Source organism: Choloepus didactylus, chromosome 14, assembly GCF_015220235.1.
Source record: "Choloepus didactylus isolate mChoDid1 chromosome 14, mChoDid1.pri, whole genome shotgun sequence".
NCBI lineage: Eukaryota > Metazoa > Chordata > Mammalia > Pilosa > Megalonychidae > Choloepus > Choloepus didactylus.
In genome coordinates this window covers 85,275,276-85,291,890 of record NC_051320.1, presented here as the reverse complement: position 1 = coordinate 85,291,890, position 16,615 = coordinate 85,275,276, and the positions used below count along the sequence as shown (strand labels likewise).

Below are 16,615 nucleotides of genomic sequence, written 5' to 3'. Positions count from 1 at the left end.
GAGCAGCCCTTCATATTGAGAGGAGAGTGAATATAAGAGGGACTTCTAGATGAAGATTGAAGGCCATGATCTCACTAGGAACTTGAGAAAAGGGCCTTGTCTGATTTTCCTCAGTGTCCCAAGGAATCTAACACAGTGCCTGCATTTCAGTAGGTGTCAAGTGAATGCTCGAATGGAAAGAATGACTAAAAATGAAAAATAGTGATACCACTAGAATAGATGCAGTAATACTGCTAAGGCCTGTGCAGTTATAGTTAATGCTTGGCATGTTGAAGAATAAAGGGAAAAATCTTTAACTCTAGCCCAGGGGTTAGAAACTATGGTCTGTGGGCCAATCCCCCCCCACCTCCCCCAAAGCCAACAGAATTCCCTGAAGATTTGATGTGGGAGTGTGAGTGAGGAGGCAAGAAAAGATCCTAGCGTTTGGTCTGAGCTCCTGGAAGAATGAATGGAGTCACCCTGAATGGTGATGGGAAGGCAGTGGGTGGAGCCGATTTTGCTGGGCTGGGTTGATTATCCAGGATCAGTAAGCTCAATGTCTTCCACCTACTGTGGTCTTCTGCTCTTTGAGTCAAGCATCGCTTGACCTGGTGGGGGAGTATTTCCCCAAAGAGAATTGAGCAGTGAGGGGCTTGGAGGGGGGACAACAGGGTAGGCCACTGTTAGGGAAAGACCCACTGTTCCAGATCGAGTCCCTGTTCTGCCCTTAACAGTGGGCCTCATTTTCCCCTCTCTGTAAGAGTCAAGCTCTGTGGTTCCTCCTCAAACCTGGAAAAGCTGTTAAGGCAACAGTGGCTTCCTGGTTGTGTCCTATCTGCTTTGGGGGACCCCAAGAAGGGGAGATCTGCACATGGGTGGCCAAAGGAAGATGATGGGTCTGTGTGCTGAGAGGCAGCTGCTTCACCTAAATCCCCAGCAGCCATAAAGCAGGTCACCCATGCCATCACCTCTACTGACCCCAAATTAACAACTCCTGGAGTTACTAACTTAGCTGCTGAAAGCCAGTTTTAGACAAGGGCCACTATGAGCACCGCTGGGGTGAACTCTCCAGGGGGTCCTACAGAAGGGAGGACACCCATCTTTATTGAGGGGTCACTATATGTAAGCCTGTTCTTCAAGTGGCACAAACACAGAGATATTATTACCCTGTTTTACAGATACGAAAACAGAAGTTCAGAGAGGTTAAGAAACTTGCCTAAGGTCACAAAGCTATTGATAGAGCCAGGATTCAGCCCAAATCTATAGGTTTCAGAGCATTTGCCCTGTGTTAACATTATTTTTTTCCATCTTGGATAATGATGATTGAACCTTTACTTTCTAGAATTAGTGTGATATAATTAATTAGTATATTGTTGATTCCAATTATGATCACCGCTAATATCTGGGGAAAATTTTCAAAACTGTATGGTACAAAATTTACTAGCATGTTTACTAGACCACAAGAGAATCCTTTAATTGCCACTGAATGTCCATCCCTCCCCTGCAAAGAGGAAAAGTTCTTGCTGAAAGAGAAGCCGGATCAATGTATATAATGAAACACAGCCTCATTCTTCAATAGAGAGGTGGGTGACCAAGGGATGAGGAGCAGTTAGGGTAGTGGGGGGCATGTGCAGGAGGAGAGCAAGGGTGATGGGAAAGGAAAGAGGATTTTAATATAGACCATGTATATGGACTTTAATGCCTTTAAGGCATGAATACACAATGAATTCCTTTTAAGTTACTTGTGGCTGTTTAACTGTACTTCTTGACTAAAATTCTGAGATGAAAGCATGGAAGTCTCTGAGCCCATAATGTGCAAAAAGAGAGGTATACAATGAATTGGACAAATTTGGCAAAAAAAAAAAAAAGTGGAAAAATATCTGTTCTTGTTTCTCCACAAAGGGAAGCCAGTACCAGCACTTTCCAATCAGATGGCACTCCAAAGATGCTTAAATTTGGAGAAAGTGCAACATGGCACTCTATTTCCAGGATAGGGCCTTCCAGGGGTCTGCAAAGATCCCTGCCCAAAACCTCACTTCTTGTGTTAGAGACTATTCAATATATTACATTTTAAAAAGCAAATTTACAAAATATGTATGTATATTTTTAAAGATACAGTGTTACCAAATTATTCTGCCAGATCATTTCTATGCATGCATACATAGAAAAAAAAACTGAAAGGATAAACTAAAATATCAACAATGGTTCTCTCTGGACAGTGGGATTCTGGTAATGAAATGTTCTTCGTATGTTTCTGAAACTTTTTTTTCTTACAACCACCATTGTCTTGATTATTAGATAATTTTTATTATTAGAAGAGTCTATCACAGGCTCCTCCTCCAAATGGGCAGACCCAGGAGCTCTTCTGCCGTATAAGTGCTGTCTAAATGGGGTTTAGACGGGCTGGGGTGCACTGCATGGGGAGGGTGCTAAGTGGACATCAGGCGAGCTGGTCCCGGCCAGGGGGCTGGGCCGAGGCCTCAGGCTCTCCACGGACCCAGGACAACCGATGAGCTGACAGCCAAGGTCCTGCGGGGATGAGGCCAGCGTCTCAGGGCCCAGGAAGCCCACTGCCTCTTGGATTTGGCTCTTCCCTCACTCCCTGCCTAAACCCCTAGACATATAGACACACATTCACACACATTCTCACACCCACACAGACTCTCACACCCAACCCCACACACATACTTTCTCACACACTCAGACGTAACATGCACATCCAACGTGCACACTCACCTTTTCTCACACACACACACAATCTCCTGCTACCTACCCAGTTTTACCATCAAAACTGCCTATCCCAGAGCAATTCCAGTTGCTGCGCCCTAGGGAGATGCTGGGAGTGACCCAGTGGGTTTCAAAATCAGAAACAAGATGATGAAAAGAGCCTGGTCTGCAGGGCACGGGCGGCTGCTGCTCCCTGGCTGGGGGCTCTTGCCCTGGCCCCCACCTCTGCTCCGCACCCCCAGTCCTGACAGCCCGTGGGACCGCCGAGTGGTGCGGCTCCGTGAGAGCTGAGCAGTGGGGTCCCTCTCTCATTTTACAGATGGGAAAACAGGCCAAAAGGGAGCCAGCTATAGGAAGCTGAAATTAAGGGGAGGTGGTCCAAGCCCTTTGTTAACCTGGAGAAAGAGTCTGCAGCTTCCTTCAGAAATGGTAATATTAACAATAACATCATCACACAACAGTAGCTAACAGCTGAGCACAGTTGTAAGCACTTTATGTTTAAGAACTTTGAATCTCTTCCCTACAGCCCTCTGGGAGAGGGGCTCTCACCTCCCCTATTTCACAAGGGGTAATTTGGCGGAAAGGAGCCCGGGCTGTTCTGGAACCAGCCTCTGCTGCCTCAGGCAACAGTCCTAGTCCGAGGCAGGTCCCTAACCTAGCGGAGCCACCCCCTGGTTCTGGCTGAGCAGGTGGTTCCCGGGGGGTCAGCAGCGACCTGGTCTTGCTCGAGGCTCTGGGCAGCAGCGACCTGGAGCCAGGACAGTTGACCCCAGGGGCAGGAGTGGCCTAGCGGGCCCCCAGGCTGGGATCGGCCAGCAGCTGCAGCCCTGCGAGGGAGCCGTAGAGTGCAGCAAGCTGCGGCCCCATGTCTGGGTCCCAGGTGAGCTGGCCCCCGGGCCCCTGTAGCTCCAGCCCACAGCTCTCCAACAGGCTCAGCGCCAGGGCCACGTCCTCGCTCTGCAGGGAGGAGAGGACTTCCGGCGGGAGGGAGAAGGTCATTTCTGCCATCTGGTTCAAGTTGGGCTCTAAGATGCTCGCCACCTGCAAGGAACCATCCAGACTAAACAGGCCTCCCAGGCCAGGGCCAGGGGTAGGTGCAACCCACCCTGGGGCAAGAGCCTGGGGTCTCCACTCCCCACCACAACAAGACGCGGTCCTGGGATGTTGCTTCCTGCAGAACCAGGGAACCAGGTAATGCCCCTCCTCACCTCCCTCAACGCTGCCCTTCTCTGCAGCAGGTGGAGTCAGTGGAGTTTCCAACTCTGCCTGGATACGCCCCTTAGAAGGGTCCCCTCTTTAGAGAAACCCTACTCTTTGGTGCTCCCACAGCCCCCTGCAAACCCTGTTGTGTAATCCCGTTTACTTACTTATCTCCTTGCCTGGACTGGGAAGGGTGGGACTGCCTTTTCACCTTTGTATTCCCAGGCCCCCAGCAGAGGGCCTGGCCCATGGTGGGGATTCAGTCCAATCAGTGGATAAGGCTGAACAGATCTAGTGGCAGGGACCTGGGTGTGTGAGGTCGGGGCTCGGGGCCCACTCCCTCTGTGGTGATGGCTGTGTGCAAAGAGAGACGAGGGACACCTGCAACAAACCACTTCCAGCTATTTCCAGGACACCCCCCACCCTCCATCCCCTCCCGAAGGCTCTCTCCAGCTCCAGCAGGACCCGTCTCTCCAAGGCCTGGGCCAGCAGGCACTGCTGAGCATCACTCAGCACTGGGGAGAGATGGGGCACCCCATGTCTCTCCCTCATGGGCCACAGCAGCAGCTTGCCAGCCTCCCAGGGCAGAGCCAGCCCCAAAAGGCCTGGAGCCAGTCACTTTGACATCTCTGTGTCACAATCTCCTTTTCACCCAAGGGGAGGGAACTAATGGATGCTGAGCACCTACTGTGTGCAGGCACCATGCATGCCCCACTCTGTGCACTCCAGCCACCCATTCGCTTGTTTGTGCCCATGTGCCAGGTGAGCCATCAGCAGAGCAAGCGTGTGTGCCACACAGACAAAACCTCTCCCTTTCTTGGAACTTGTTTCTGGCTGGGGAATAGAATACTAAACAATAAACATAATCAGCCTTGTGGGTGTCTGGGGAGGAGTCTATGCAGAGCAAACAGCCAGCACAAAGGCCCTGGGGCAAGAGTGGGTCTGGCTTGCTTGAAAACAGCAAGGAGAGCATGAGGTAAAAGTGAGTGAGCAAGGAGGAGAGCTGTAGAGATGGCAGCAAGGGGACCCCAAAGGGGAGGTCGCGGCAAGGCCTCTGGAAGCTGCTGCTTCTGTGTGGTTCCTGCCTCTGTGATCGAGTGTCTGAGAGAGGACCAAGGCCACTGCTGGACACGGAGTGGAACAGAAAGGACACGAAGAACCTGCCGGGTGCCTCTGCGTCTGCCCGTCTCCAAATCCGACTGCCACAGGCCCGTCAGGGACACCTGACTGCTGCTTCCCTTCTGCGCCCAAAACCGCAGGCCAGGGCCTCCTTTGGCTGAAGCCCACCCAGAGCCATTCAGGGAAGGGGACTCTGGGAAATGAAGTTTGCACTTCACCACGTCGACAAGAGAATCATCCAACACAGACAGAAGACCCCTGGGCCTCCCGCCCACCCAGGGCTTCTGCACATGCATCCCCTGGACTCCTCTGTGCATCTCTGTCTGTCAGCATCTGCGCATCCTGCACACCTGTGCTCAGGTGTTGGGCTATGCCTGTTCATCCCCCCTCAATTTGCAATGATCTCCCTATTTGCATCATGTCTGTCTCCATGACCAGACTGGGAAAGAGGCTGCATCTATCTCCTCATCCCAAGTCCTTGTGCCTGCTGGCACACAGTGGTGCTCAATAAAGACTTAGGGAAGAATGAAGACCCTGCAGGCACGTGCCACTGAGCCTCCTGTCATGGCAGGGGAATGTGAGGAGACTGAGGGGGTGCCCTTCCTTGCCCACTCTGGCCTACCGAGGGTCCAAAGTGAGTGAGAATGGCTCTGAACACTCAAGCTCAGAACAGACATGAGAAGTCCCAAGAAGGACACTGAAAGGGCTCAGGAGAAAATGCAAGAGGCTTCTGGGGAGTCAGCATGGATGAGGAGCACGGCGCCTGGGAGCTTTCCCTCTGAGCTCTCTTCCTCCCAATCCCAAGCCCATCCCTCTTACCCACAAGGGCTCCAAGAACATAGAGAAAGGCCCTGCCTCTTGAGGGTGCCGGGCTGCCTGCGGGGTCCCACAGGGTGCTCAGGATGACCCCGCCTGGGCCCTCCAGCTGGCCCGGCAGACCAGTGTCCAGGGCCTCTTCCAGCTGCAGGGGAGGGGCAGGAGAACACAGAGAGGCACGCCGGGGATTTCACCCTCTGCCACGCCCGGCCTCACCTAAGCTCCATCCTGCCTGCCTTGCACCCAGTCCCACCAGTTCATGCTTTCTGGTCAGAGAGCCTGGGTTTGAAGCCAGCTCTGCTGAGCCCAGGGGCCTCTGTGCACTTCCAGCTCAGGGCAGGGTTTGGGGCCTCAGCAGGCAAAGGCCTGGGGCGTGTCTCACATGGTTCCTGGCATGGGGCTGGGCACACTGGGCCTGCCCACTGCCCCAGGGACCACCTGACTGGCCATCCCCACCTCTCCGTCCCCTCCCCCATCTCCCCTCTATCCTGGATCAGGCCCCTCACCGTGTCCTTGAGCGCCTGCAGGGCCTGAGGGTCCCTGAGCAGCTCCTGGAGGGCGCCGTGCAGCGTGGTCTGTAGTTCCAGGGGCAGCGTGGTTAGGCCCTGCACCTGGGCACCTGCTTGCCTCTGCAGGGCCCCAAAGTCTGGCTCCCCGCCTGGAGACAGGGGGCTCAATACTCAAGGGCTTCTGGCCCCTGGCACACCCCAGCCTGACGAAACTCGCGCCAGACACAGAGCCCTGCTTTCTGTGTCACGTCTCACTCATCCGCTTATTTGATAAACTTTTATATTGAGTACCTACCGCATACCAGGGACAAGTCACAGCTCCTGTCCTTGCCTTTCCCTGTTTCCCCCTCCTCCCGCCCCCACCACTCACACTTGCCAGTGACCACAGCTCCATCCGGGAGGAGCACAGCCAAGTTTACTTGTTTCTGCCTGAGGGCCTGGCCTCCAGCCGCTGCCCCCTCCGGCCACTGGCCCTGCCGGGACGGGACAGGACCCCTCCTGCATTTATGAGGCAAATGCTGGGACGTGTCGGGGGGTCCTGACAGTCACCACAGAAAGAGCTGCAGGAACTGGAGCCAAGTCCAAGCCACCCCGACCTCCTGTCACCCACCTTGTTAACCACAAAAGCTGCCTCTGGAGAAGCCCCCAGGTACTAAACCCTCTCCGCACATCACCTGTGCTCCCCTAACTTGGAGAGACGAGGATCACAGCCCTGGATGGGTGAGGAGACCCCGGCCCAGCGAGGCCCCTCGGGCTGCTAAAGGGGTCCAGCTGGACACTGGGCCCGGGGGTGACCCCCGTGCGCAGAATTCTTGTATCACACGGCCTCTTCCTGGTTCTTCTGGCTCGCCTCCACACGGCCTCCCACCCCCTGGCGTGGCCGAGGGAAGGGGCCTCGAGAACGGGGTGGGCATCCTCTCAGCCGGCTGCTGCCCAGCCTGGTGATTTCTGGCCGCTTCACGGCCCTGGGCAGGGTCACTCACCTCCGCTGGCGACTCTGCAGCACATTTCTTCCGGGAGGTGAAGGACAGCTGCAGGGGACGAAGGCAGGGAAAAGGAAGGGTCCCTGAGGAGACGTGGAGACTCGGGGATTACTGGGCTCCTGTGTATGCCCGGCCTGGGCCCCATGTGGGGTCTCCTCACGGAGGGCTCAGAGCATCGCGGTGGGCAGGCAGCATGAGCCCTTCACGGGCAAGGCTGCTGACGCCCGGGGCATGACTGGTTGACGTGGTAAAGGCCACACAGACGGAAAACGGCCATCCGGGATCCAAACCTCAGCCACTGGACCCTTAAGTACATGCTTTTTCCATCAGGGCTCATGCTCCCCACCCAGAGGCTGGCCCTGCCGATTCCGTGGGTGGATCTGAGCCTCCAGAGCGGGAGCCCCAGGTGCACTGCCCAGACACCCCTCTGGCCTACAGGAGCTCTGGGTCGGAGGTGGAGAGAGGAAACCCACCCCAACCACCGGCCACCCAGGGGCAGGGACCCAGGGGGCCATAAAAAATGATGGCAGCTAAAGGCTGCCCCCACCTGGGTGGTGGGGTGCAGGCTGGGGTGTAGCCAACCTCAGCACCCCTCTCCAAAAGTCACATCCCTTCAGGTGCAGCCACAGTGGGGGCCTGGGCTCCTGACCACAGCTGGCCACTGCCCAGGCCAACACGGAAACACGTGCTCTTCCTGCCTGAAGAGCATAGCACCTTGCCCATTTCTCCCAGTTCTCCCAGACCGTGGGTCAGCGTGGGGCTGGGCGCGCCTCCCCTGCTCCTGCAGCCTCTGCTCACCCCAGTGGTCCTCCTCGATCACCAGCTGCAGGACCCTGTAGGCCAAGACACTGCCCCGCGGGACGGTCACTGTCTTCTCTTTGGTCATGTGGGCCTGGCCCCGGCCCTAGAGAGAGCAGAAAGTCACCTCGGCACAATACTCTACGACCTGCAGGAAGGGGTGTGAGAGGCAGCAGAGGGTGGGACTGCAAGGGAATCAAGCAGAGATTTATTGACCAGGGTGGGGGCTACAGAAACTGGAGGGGACAGGCAGAGTCAAGACTGGGGTGACATCCAGATGGAGCAAGAGCAGCATTTTGCAAAATATGCTGCACAAGAAATGTTTCCAAAAAGATAAGAAATTCTGAGGTCAAAAAGATTTGGGGATTATTGCCTCCTGACTCCTCTTTTGGAGATTAGCAATCCCCCTTGGCATAACAAAGGCTCTGAGAAGTCCTACAAGAAAGAAACAGTTCCATTTTGTCTAAAGAAGCATCTTTCAGAGTTTGTAGTGTACACTTTGGAAATGCTGAGCTGGAGACATGATGCATTGCAGCTGGATAAACCCCAAATGGTTACTAAGTCCATCTCTCTCATTTTACAGGGGAAACCGAGGCCCACAGACAGGAGGCTATGGAAGGGAGAGGTCACCCCTGGAAGCTGGGACTCCAGCCTTGGGGCTAATCATGTTACCATTTTCACTCAGCTCCCATAGGGAAAGTGCTAGTTAAAGCAACAGTAATAGAACTACTGTTTTTCACCTGGCAAATGGCTGTCCTGGATAAAGACCCTGATCCCCAGCTCCCCAGCTGCTGGATGTGGCCACATAAACAAGTTCTGGCCAACAAGACACAGAAATGGTGTACGTGAGTTCTGGGAGGTGTCCTTCCTTTTTATCCCTCCAGCTGGCTGGAATGTGGACGTGATACCTGGAGCAAGAGCAGCCATCTTAGACCACGAGGTGGAAGCCATGAGGGTGGCGGAGGGACAAAATAGAAGACCAGGGACCTGATGACCCACTGTCCACCACTGCAGTCCAAGGGCCTATGTAGATTTTCACATAAGAGAGGAATACTTTTCCTGTTTTGAGGTGCTCTTATCTTGGGTTTCAATCACTCACTGCTTGGTGACTGACTGTCTTGGTTTGCCTGGACTCTCCCCATCTCAGCAGTGAAAGCCCTATGTCCTAGAAAAGCCTAAGTCTCAGGAACACTGTGAAGGCTGGTCCCCCTACAGGCACCCACTCCCATGGGTTATCCACTTAGTATGATATCAACAGGAAATATCTAATCATAAGACAAGTTCCCTGCTCCCCAGCTGCTCCCCTGCCTTCCCCTTACCTGGTCCCCTGCCTCTTTCCCACCACTGACAAGCGGGAAAAGCCTGCATATTTTAACGTCGGCCAATAAAACACGTGGCTGGAGGCCAGCCATCTGCTCTGTGCAGGGCCTGGCCGCCGGTTACCTGACTTGACCATGGACTTTGGAACCAGGACGCACCAGCTGGGAGCTCCTGAGCAAGGAGCATAGCCTCTGTGAGCCTCAGTTTCCTCAACTACACACCTGATGTAACTAACAGTCCTACCCTTACGGAATCATCAGGAGAGTAAATGAGGCAAAATCGAGAGAACGCTTTGCACAGGCCTGCTCCTGGGAACGATTCGGTAACAGCAGCCACACGATGGTGAGAGTGGGCCCAGTCGGGTAGCCGGAAATGGCAGCTTGCTGTGGGGGAACATGGGGTGCAGGGTCCTCAGATGTGCTGGGTTCCCCTCCCTGCATTTCAGATGAGGGACCTGAGGGCCCACCGAGGTGCAGTGTCCTAAGAATAGGGCTGCGGCAGGGTGAAACTGGGTTGTGACTGGTGGAAGGAAAGTGAGGGTCTATGTGGCTGCTCAGTCCTCATAGTGACGCTCTGGATGTCTTCACAGATGGGGACGTCGGGCCCAGACAGGATCACGTGGCACACGAGAGGCAGAGCCCAGTTGGTCCCCAGGCACCCCTGGCCCAAATCTGATGCAAACCCCCTGCACCATGATATCAACCGGGGCAGCACACAAGAACTACTTGGGAGATACAAAAAATGCCAATGCATGGGCCCAATTCAGGCCAATTCAAACAGAATTTAGAGGAAGAGGAGGTGGCATTCGGGCATCATTGTGTTGAAAAAATCAGACCCACTCCCGAGGACTCTAATGAGTAGCCAGAGTTGAAAATTACAGCACAACCCGGCCAGGACTACTTTCCCAGAAGATGGGGCGATTTCACAGGGGGCAGCATCTGGCAGGAGTCAGGCTGGGGGTGGGGCTCGTGGGCGGCATTCAGGTTCCCCACCCCCACGTATGACCCCTCCACCCGGGGCACCCTCTGCACCGTGAAGTGGCCTGGCCCCAGGAAGGACAGCTGCCCCGCTCCCTCCACTTTGCAAAGGCTCTGGAGGGTGGTGTCCTGTAGGGTCTCCACCGCCTCCGTCACCACGTAGAGGCTCTCCCTCTCCTTCCGGCGCTGCAGCTCCCTGAGGAACGGGGGTCTTGGTGTCCTCAGTTTCCTGGGAATGCAGGGGGAAGGGTGATAGGAAAAGAGTCAAGGGAGGGGCCTCGGTCAAGGCTTCCAGGACTTTCCAGGCCTCAGACACAAGGTGGGCAGCGTGAAATCTGTGCTGGTTGAGGTCAGCGAGATGACATGGCCTGTGCTGGCCTAGGTGAGTCAGGGTTGCCTTCTTTCAGGTCACTTGTGGTGGTTGGAAAAGGGGAGAAAGTGAGGGAAGTCTGAGGCACCCCCTCTTCTTCTTGGTTTAAAATGCCCTGATCAGAGCCAAAAACCATACTTGGTCAAATGCATATGATATATGGCCCATATGGGATTTAAAATTGTTGAAACAATATTAGAAATTCATAGGTTTCAGAGAAAACCTTATTTTTGCTCTCTAGGAGGATGGGAAATCTGGCCCCACTGGGCCCACATTTCTTCATGGCAACCACCAGCAGCAGCTGAATCACAGTCACCAGCTTTGGGCAGGTCTGTGTGTGCCATTTGCCACAGTCCCCACTACTCCCTGTTGCTTCATACCTAGCAGTTTCCCACGTTTCTGTTTCCTGCCTGGCCCTGAAAGCATGTGGGTTGAGATCTCTGACTACACATCCCTTTTCGCTGCCCACTCCTCTTCCCGAACCCCGGGTTCACTGCTAACCGTGGAAGCCCTCATCCCTCGCGTTCTCAAGCTGGCAGGAACCTCACGCCGTCCCCTCCTGGTCCCACTCCTCACACCATGTGGGGACCCTCCCTGCCTCCTCCTGACTCTCACCTCTTCTCCACCAGCTCCTCCCAGGTGTGAGGGGCGACCCTGAGGGTCTGCACAGCCAGGGCGGAACTGTGGGTCACCGCGCCGCTCCCCGCCACCTTCCCCTGCAGCCCGGCACTGGCGCTCATGGCCCCAGAGACGGCTCTGGCCATCGTCTCCCAGATGTGGACGGGGGGCTCTGGCTCACCTCTGGGGAGAGAAGTGCAGGCTGGAGCCCGAGGGTGAGGCAGGCAGGTCGCCTGGGATGGGGAAGGCACAGGCCTGGCCTCAGCCTGCGCTCTACCACAGCAGTGACCCTGGGCAAGTCACTTAACCTCTTGGGGCCTCAGTTTCCCCATGTGTAACAGGGGAAAGCTACCGGGTCTTCCTCAAAGAGAGGTTGTGAGGATTAAATGAGAAATTGTCCCGGCCCCTGGCACATAGCAAACACTTGGTCAGTGTGAGACATTATTGTGGCAAAATTACGTTTATGACTATTTATCACACAAATGATACGAGGTCTCCGCACTGGGTAGAGGGGTCCGCTTTCCCAGCCACATCTGCCCTCTTTGTGGGCTGCCTTGAGGCCCCACCACCCTGGTGCCCACCAGCCCACCGAGGTACCTGGGGTTGGGGCGCCGGGCTCCAGCACGTCCATGAGTGAGAAGTCCGTGGGGACGAGGGGCCTGTCCCAAAGCCAGGGGACGCGCCTGGGCTTCCTCCTCAGCAGACAGAAGGGCCGGAGGCAAGGGCAGCTGAGCAGGCTGTCCGCGGGCACCAGCTCGCCCCTCTGGCCCAGCTCCCTGACCAAGCTCCTGGTGTCCCGCACAAACAGGGAGGCCATGTTCCTGGAGGGGCACAGAGGGGGCTGTCACCAGGGCCGCGGGCGCCCCCGCCCAGAGAAGGCTGCCAGCCAGGCCATGCCCCTGGACAGACCCGGTCCCTGGAGTGTGTGAGATGGGGCCCGGGCAGATTTCAGGGAATCCCATCTGGCTCAGGATTAGCTCCGTAGGTCAGCCTGTAGGGAGCAAATCACACTTCCCTGGAAACATCCCTCAGTCACCCTCCAACTGCCAGCAGGGCAGTGAAGCTCAAGGCCTCAGGAGCCCCTTCTGTGACTTTTAGGGTAGCTGTGAATCCCACTGCACCTGGGGCTCCTCACCTGTACGAGAGGTTATAATAAATAACAATCCCTCCCCCTAGACTGTCAGCATTTAGCACAGCGCTGGCTCTAGCTCCACCCAGTGCTCTCCCTCCCCACAGGCGGCGGGGCCCAGGCTGGGACCTGGGGGGCAGAGGGGTGAGGGGCGCTGGGGCGGGCTGGAAGGGAACAGGGATTTCTCTCTGCTGACTCTTCCTCGACATATAATTGAATTTTCTGGGAAGGTGCACCTAGCTGCTCCTCTAATTTTCTCGCCTCTTGGCTCCAGCAGCATTTCGCTCCTGTGTCTTTGCTAGCACTCGACACACTACCATGTTAACCGAGCTCCTGGCCTTGGTGGGCTGTGGGGAGCCACGGAAGGTTTGGGAGCGGGGGCAGCAGCACAGCACTGGGGCGGGCACCAGCAGGCAGAGAAGAAGGGGGAGACCTGGGGAGCGCAGACCCCAAGTCCAAGGCAGGCAACTGAGCCGGACCGGCCAAGTGTGGCCTGAGGGGACAGGCTGACCACAGTCCGGGGGAGGGTGAGGGGCTCGGCCACGTCTCCACCAGGACAGTGCCCAAGACCCACCGGACTTTTAGAGCCCAGCAAAACGCTTTAATTTATTTTGAAATCATTAGGAAAAATAAACTTTTAGGTCAAAAAGAAGGTCTGAATACATAATATTAATATATTCGTGTTTATACCAACAGTAGTAAATTATAATTTAAAATATTTGTTACGGAGGAAGCCTACCCCGGCGCCCACCTCCCCGCCCCGGGTCACAGCGCCCGGGGCAAGCTGCGGCGGAGCAGAGAAGACAAAGACGTTCCCGCGCGCTGGGCCTGGGGGTGGCGCCGGCCTCCAGACCCCACCGCGGGTGGAGACGGGGGAATCGTCGCTTGGGACGCGCTGAGTGAGACGAGCCTGGAGGACACCCTGGGGGAGGCGCCGGCCCAGCGTTGGGAATTCAGCTTCGGAAAGGGCTGGAGCAGGGCGGGGGCTGGGAGAGGGGTGGGCTCGGGACCCCGGCGGCAGGCGGGGCTCCCAGCCCAAGTCCGGCCCACGCCTGTCCCCGGAGACCCCCACCTTGGAGGGGCCGAAGGGGGGCGCCCTCTCCCCGGGCAGCCGTGGGGTCGATTCCCACCCCTCCGGGACCAGGCCCCGGCCGCCCCAAGCCCCTACCTGAGGGTCGGGTCCGGCCGCCCACAACGATGGCGGGTGGCGCTCGGGGCTCTCCGGACCCCGCCCCGGGCACGGGGTTTCCGGCTCTGCCCCCTGCCAGGGGTCGTGACCCCCGGGAGGGGTCGGTCTCCCAGCTCCTCCCGCAGCTTCCCTCCAGCCTGAGCCCTGCCCTGCACGTCACGGGCCGAGGGTCCCCAGCTTTAGACGCTATCATTTATGCGTCCACTGATATTTATGCGTTTGTTTGTGTGTCTTTGTCTAATCAAAGCTGTGCTTCCACTTTGTTTAAAGGATCAAATTGTTGTGCACATTTTTTTCCTTAAACCACAGATCCCAGCCTACTGCGCCTGCAGTCCCCCTCCCGGAGGTCACTTGCAGCGGTTTTTGTTGCTGCTGCTGGTAATTGCCTCTGTTACCCCTTAAACGACAAGCTGGCCTTGCTGCTCTTGGTTCATCAGTTTTAGGCGTTATCCAGCGACTTAAACCACGGAAGATGAGGCTTTCTGTCTCCTTCCAGCCCTGCACCCCCTTCTCCACTTCCCAAAAGAATTGTATCATGCTGCCATTAGTTCAATAGTATCACAATGGCTATGTAAATACCATTCAGAGGTAGGCTATTATTTATAAATCATAATTAGTTTCCTTTCCTGTGGGATTTTGTTTTCTTTTTCAATGTCCTTTTCTTATTTTTTCCTATGTATTTACTTACTGCTTTCCAGGTCGTTCTATTAAGTCCAAACTCTGCCAATTGTTTAGATCTCCTCCTAACACACTCAGACTAAAGGCGTCCTAGCAGTTTCATCTTCCTGGAGGAATCTCTCCCGAACCTTCCCACTTGCTCCCACTGGGACTGACAGCACTCGCCCTGGACTGGGTGCCATCCTGGCATCCCCCTGTCCCCAACTAGATCCCCTTTCCCTGGTACCCAGTGTCTTCCGCTTTCTTGTTCTCTTTCATTTTGGTGTTTCATATCCTCTTAAAGTTTCCTGGAAAAAGAAATATGGGAGTTAATGTTTTTGAGACTTTTTCTGAAAATGTCCTTATTCTACTCTCAAATTTGACAGAGAATTCAGGTTGGAAACAATTTTCCTTCAGATTGTAGGAAGGCACTGCTTTTCATTGCCTCAGGTTTCCTGTGTGGTTGTGGGTCAAAGTCATTCTCACATCTGAGCTTTTGCAAGTGACCTTGTTTATTCCCTGGATTTTCACTTTGTCCCTGATATTCTGAAATGTCATGAAAATGTGTTTTGGCATGGACTTATCCTCAGCCACTTATGCCACTATCTGAATTTCTTTTATAAAGTCTATCACTTCTTTATATAATAGTTATTTGTGATGGGCTCCTTAAATCTGGAAATGCATATCCTACTTATGGGATGTTTTCTTGAGTTATTTCATTGATGAGCGCCTCGCCTCCATTTGTGTGTGTGTTTATTCTGTTTTTATTTTTTTGAATTTATCTTATTCAGATGCTGGGCTTCCTGAACCGCTCATCTAAATCTCTTATCTTTTCTCCCATATTTTTTGTCTCTTGAATTTTTGCTCTACTTTTTGGAAAATTTCCTTAACCATATAGCTTTATCTTTTAACCCTTTGGTTGAGTTATTCTTTTCTGCTATCATAATTTTAGTTTCTAAGAGCTCTTTTTTGTTCCCTCAATGTTCCTTTTAAAACTATCATCCTGCGTATTACTGCAATTTTTTTTTCTCCTATTTCTCTGAGAATGTTGATGTCTTTTTAAAAATACAGTCTATATACTTTCTTCTCTCTGCATGGTCTCTGATTCCTCTAAGTTTTCCTCTGCTTCCCAGATGTCTGCTAATCCTTGTCAGCTCACATTTGAGAGAGGGGCTTTAAAAAGCTGATGGGAGGCTCTGAGCCAGCAGGTGGTGCTTATTGACTGTGAGCTCCACGAGGGGGCAGACTTTCTTAACTTGGCTGCATATTAGAATCACCTGGGGAGCTTTTAAAGTTCCCAGTGTCCTCGAGGAACAATTAAATAAGAATCTGTGGGGGTGGGACCCAGGCATCAGGTGATTCCTGAGTGCATCCAAGGCTGAGGATGTCTGCAAAATGTGAGCCTCAGTGCTATTTCCTGGGGGAGGTCAGATGCCAGTGTCAGTAGCTCTTTCTCTTAGGCTGGGTGTCCAGGGAAGACTCTGCCAGGCTCCTGCCTGAAGGTGAAATCTTGGCCGCCAGCACTTTGGGAGCCCGGTAGTGGAAGGGGATGGAGGCAAGCTCTTTAAGAATTTCAGACACCTTTGCCCTCAATTGTGCCTAGTAATCCCCAGCTAGAGACCCTCTATTTTGTCCTTCCGAGAATAACCCGTGTCCTGCAGGAGTGAGGGAAGGCGGGTGCCATCTGTGTGCAGCAAGGGCAGGGATCTGAAAATCTGTTTTCCGAAAGAGACTTTTATCAATTATTATTTTAGCCACCCTTCCCCATTTCATCTCCAAATCCAGAGGTACCACAGCCTTCTGGGGAGCCTGCAGTGTAAATTGGCTTCCATCTTGCCTTTCCCTTTACCTGCTTGTGTTCAGCTACTTGGCTCTGCCAAATCATTTGACACTCATCCATCTGCCTTCCAGATTGCAGTTTGTCACTTTTGTATCTTCTGTCCCTGTGCCTTTAGAAGAGTCCTTTGATCAGCTTTGTGGGTCTTTTAGTTGGTTTAATCTGCCATCTTTTACCATAAGCTTATATTTATGTTTTTAAGTGAAACAGAATTAAAGTGCTTTTTGATATTACAGCAGTACTTATTAAGAATTCAAATAATACAGAATTGTATGTAGGAGAAAGTCACCTCCAGCCCCCAAATCCTACTCTCCAGAGACAACAACTCTCAACACCCTTTGGTATATATCCTTGCAGTTATTTTTCTGGGAAATGAAAACAGTAATA

The 16,615-nt window shown here is 54.0% G+C and overlaps 1 protein-coding gene across 1 annotated transcript; it reads right to left on the bottom strand.

Moving 5' to 3' along the window:
• Positions 1-4,063: 4,063 nt before the first annotated feature.
• On the bottom strand, positions 4,064-13,760 carry GSDMC (gasdermin C). The gene is made up of 9 exons (XM_037803314.1): positions 13,714-13,760; positions 12,006-12,237; positions 11,414-11,592; positions 10,483-10,657; positions 8,132-8,237; positions 7,340-7,381; positions 6,348-6,520; positions 5,845-5,986; positions 4,064-4,260 (listed from the first exon to the last, which is right to left on the bottom strand). Exons 2-9 carry the CDS (start codon positions 12,231-12,233, stop codon positions 4,175-4,177), a joined length of 1,131 nt encoding a protein of 376 aa, XP_037659242.1. The 5' UTR covers positions 12,234-12,237; positions 13,714-13,760; the 3' UTR covers positions 4,064-4,174.
• Positions 13,761-16,615: the final 2,855 nt, after the last annotated feature.

Coding starts and splice junctions, on each gene's coding strand:
- GSDMC (XM_037803314.1), bottom strand. CDS start 12,233: ATGGCCTCCCTGTTTGTGCGGGACACCAGGAGCTTGGTCAGGGAGCTG. Junction 7,382..8,131: donor GATCGAGGAGGACCACTGGG/GTGAGCAGAGGC, acceptor CGTCCCCTGCAG/CTGTCCTTCACCTCCCGGAA. Junction 4,261..5,844: donor TGTTCTTGGAGCCCTTGTGG/GTAAGAGGGATG, acceptor CTTTGCACACAG/CCATCACCACAGAGGGAGTG.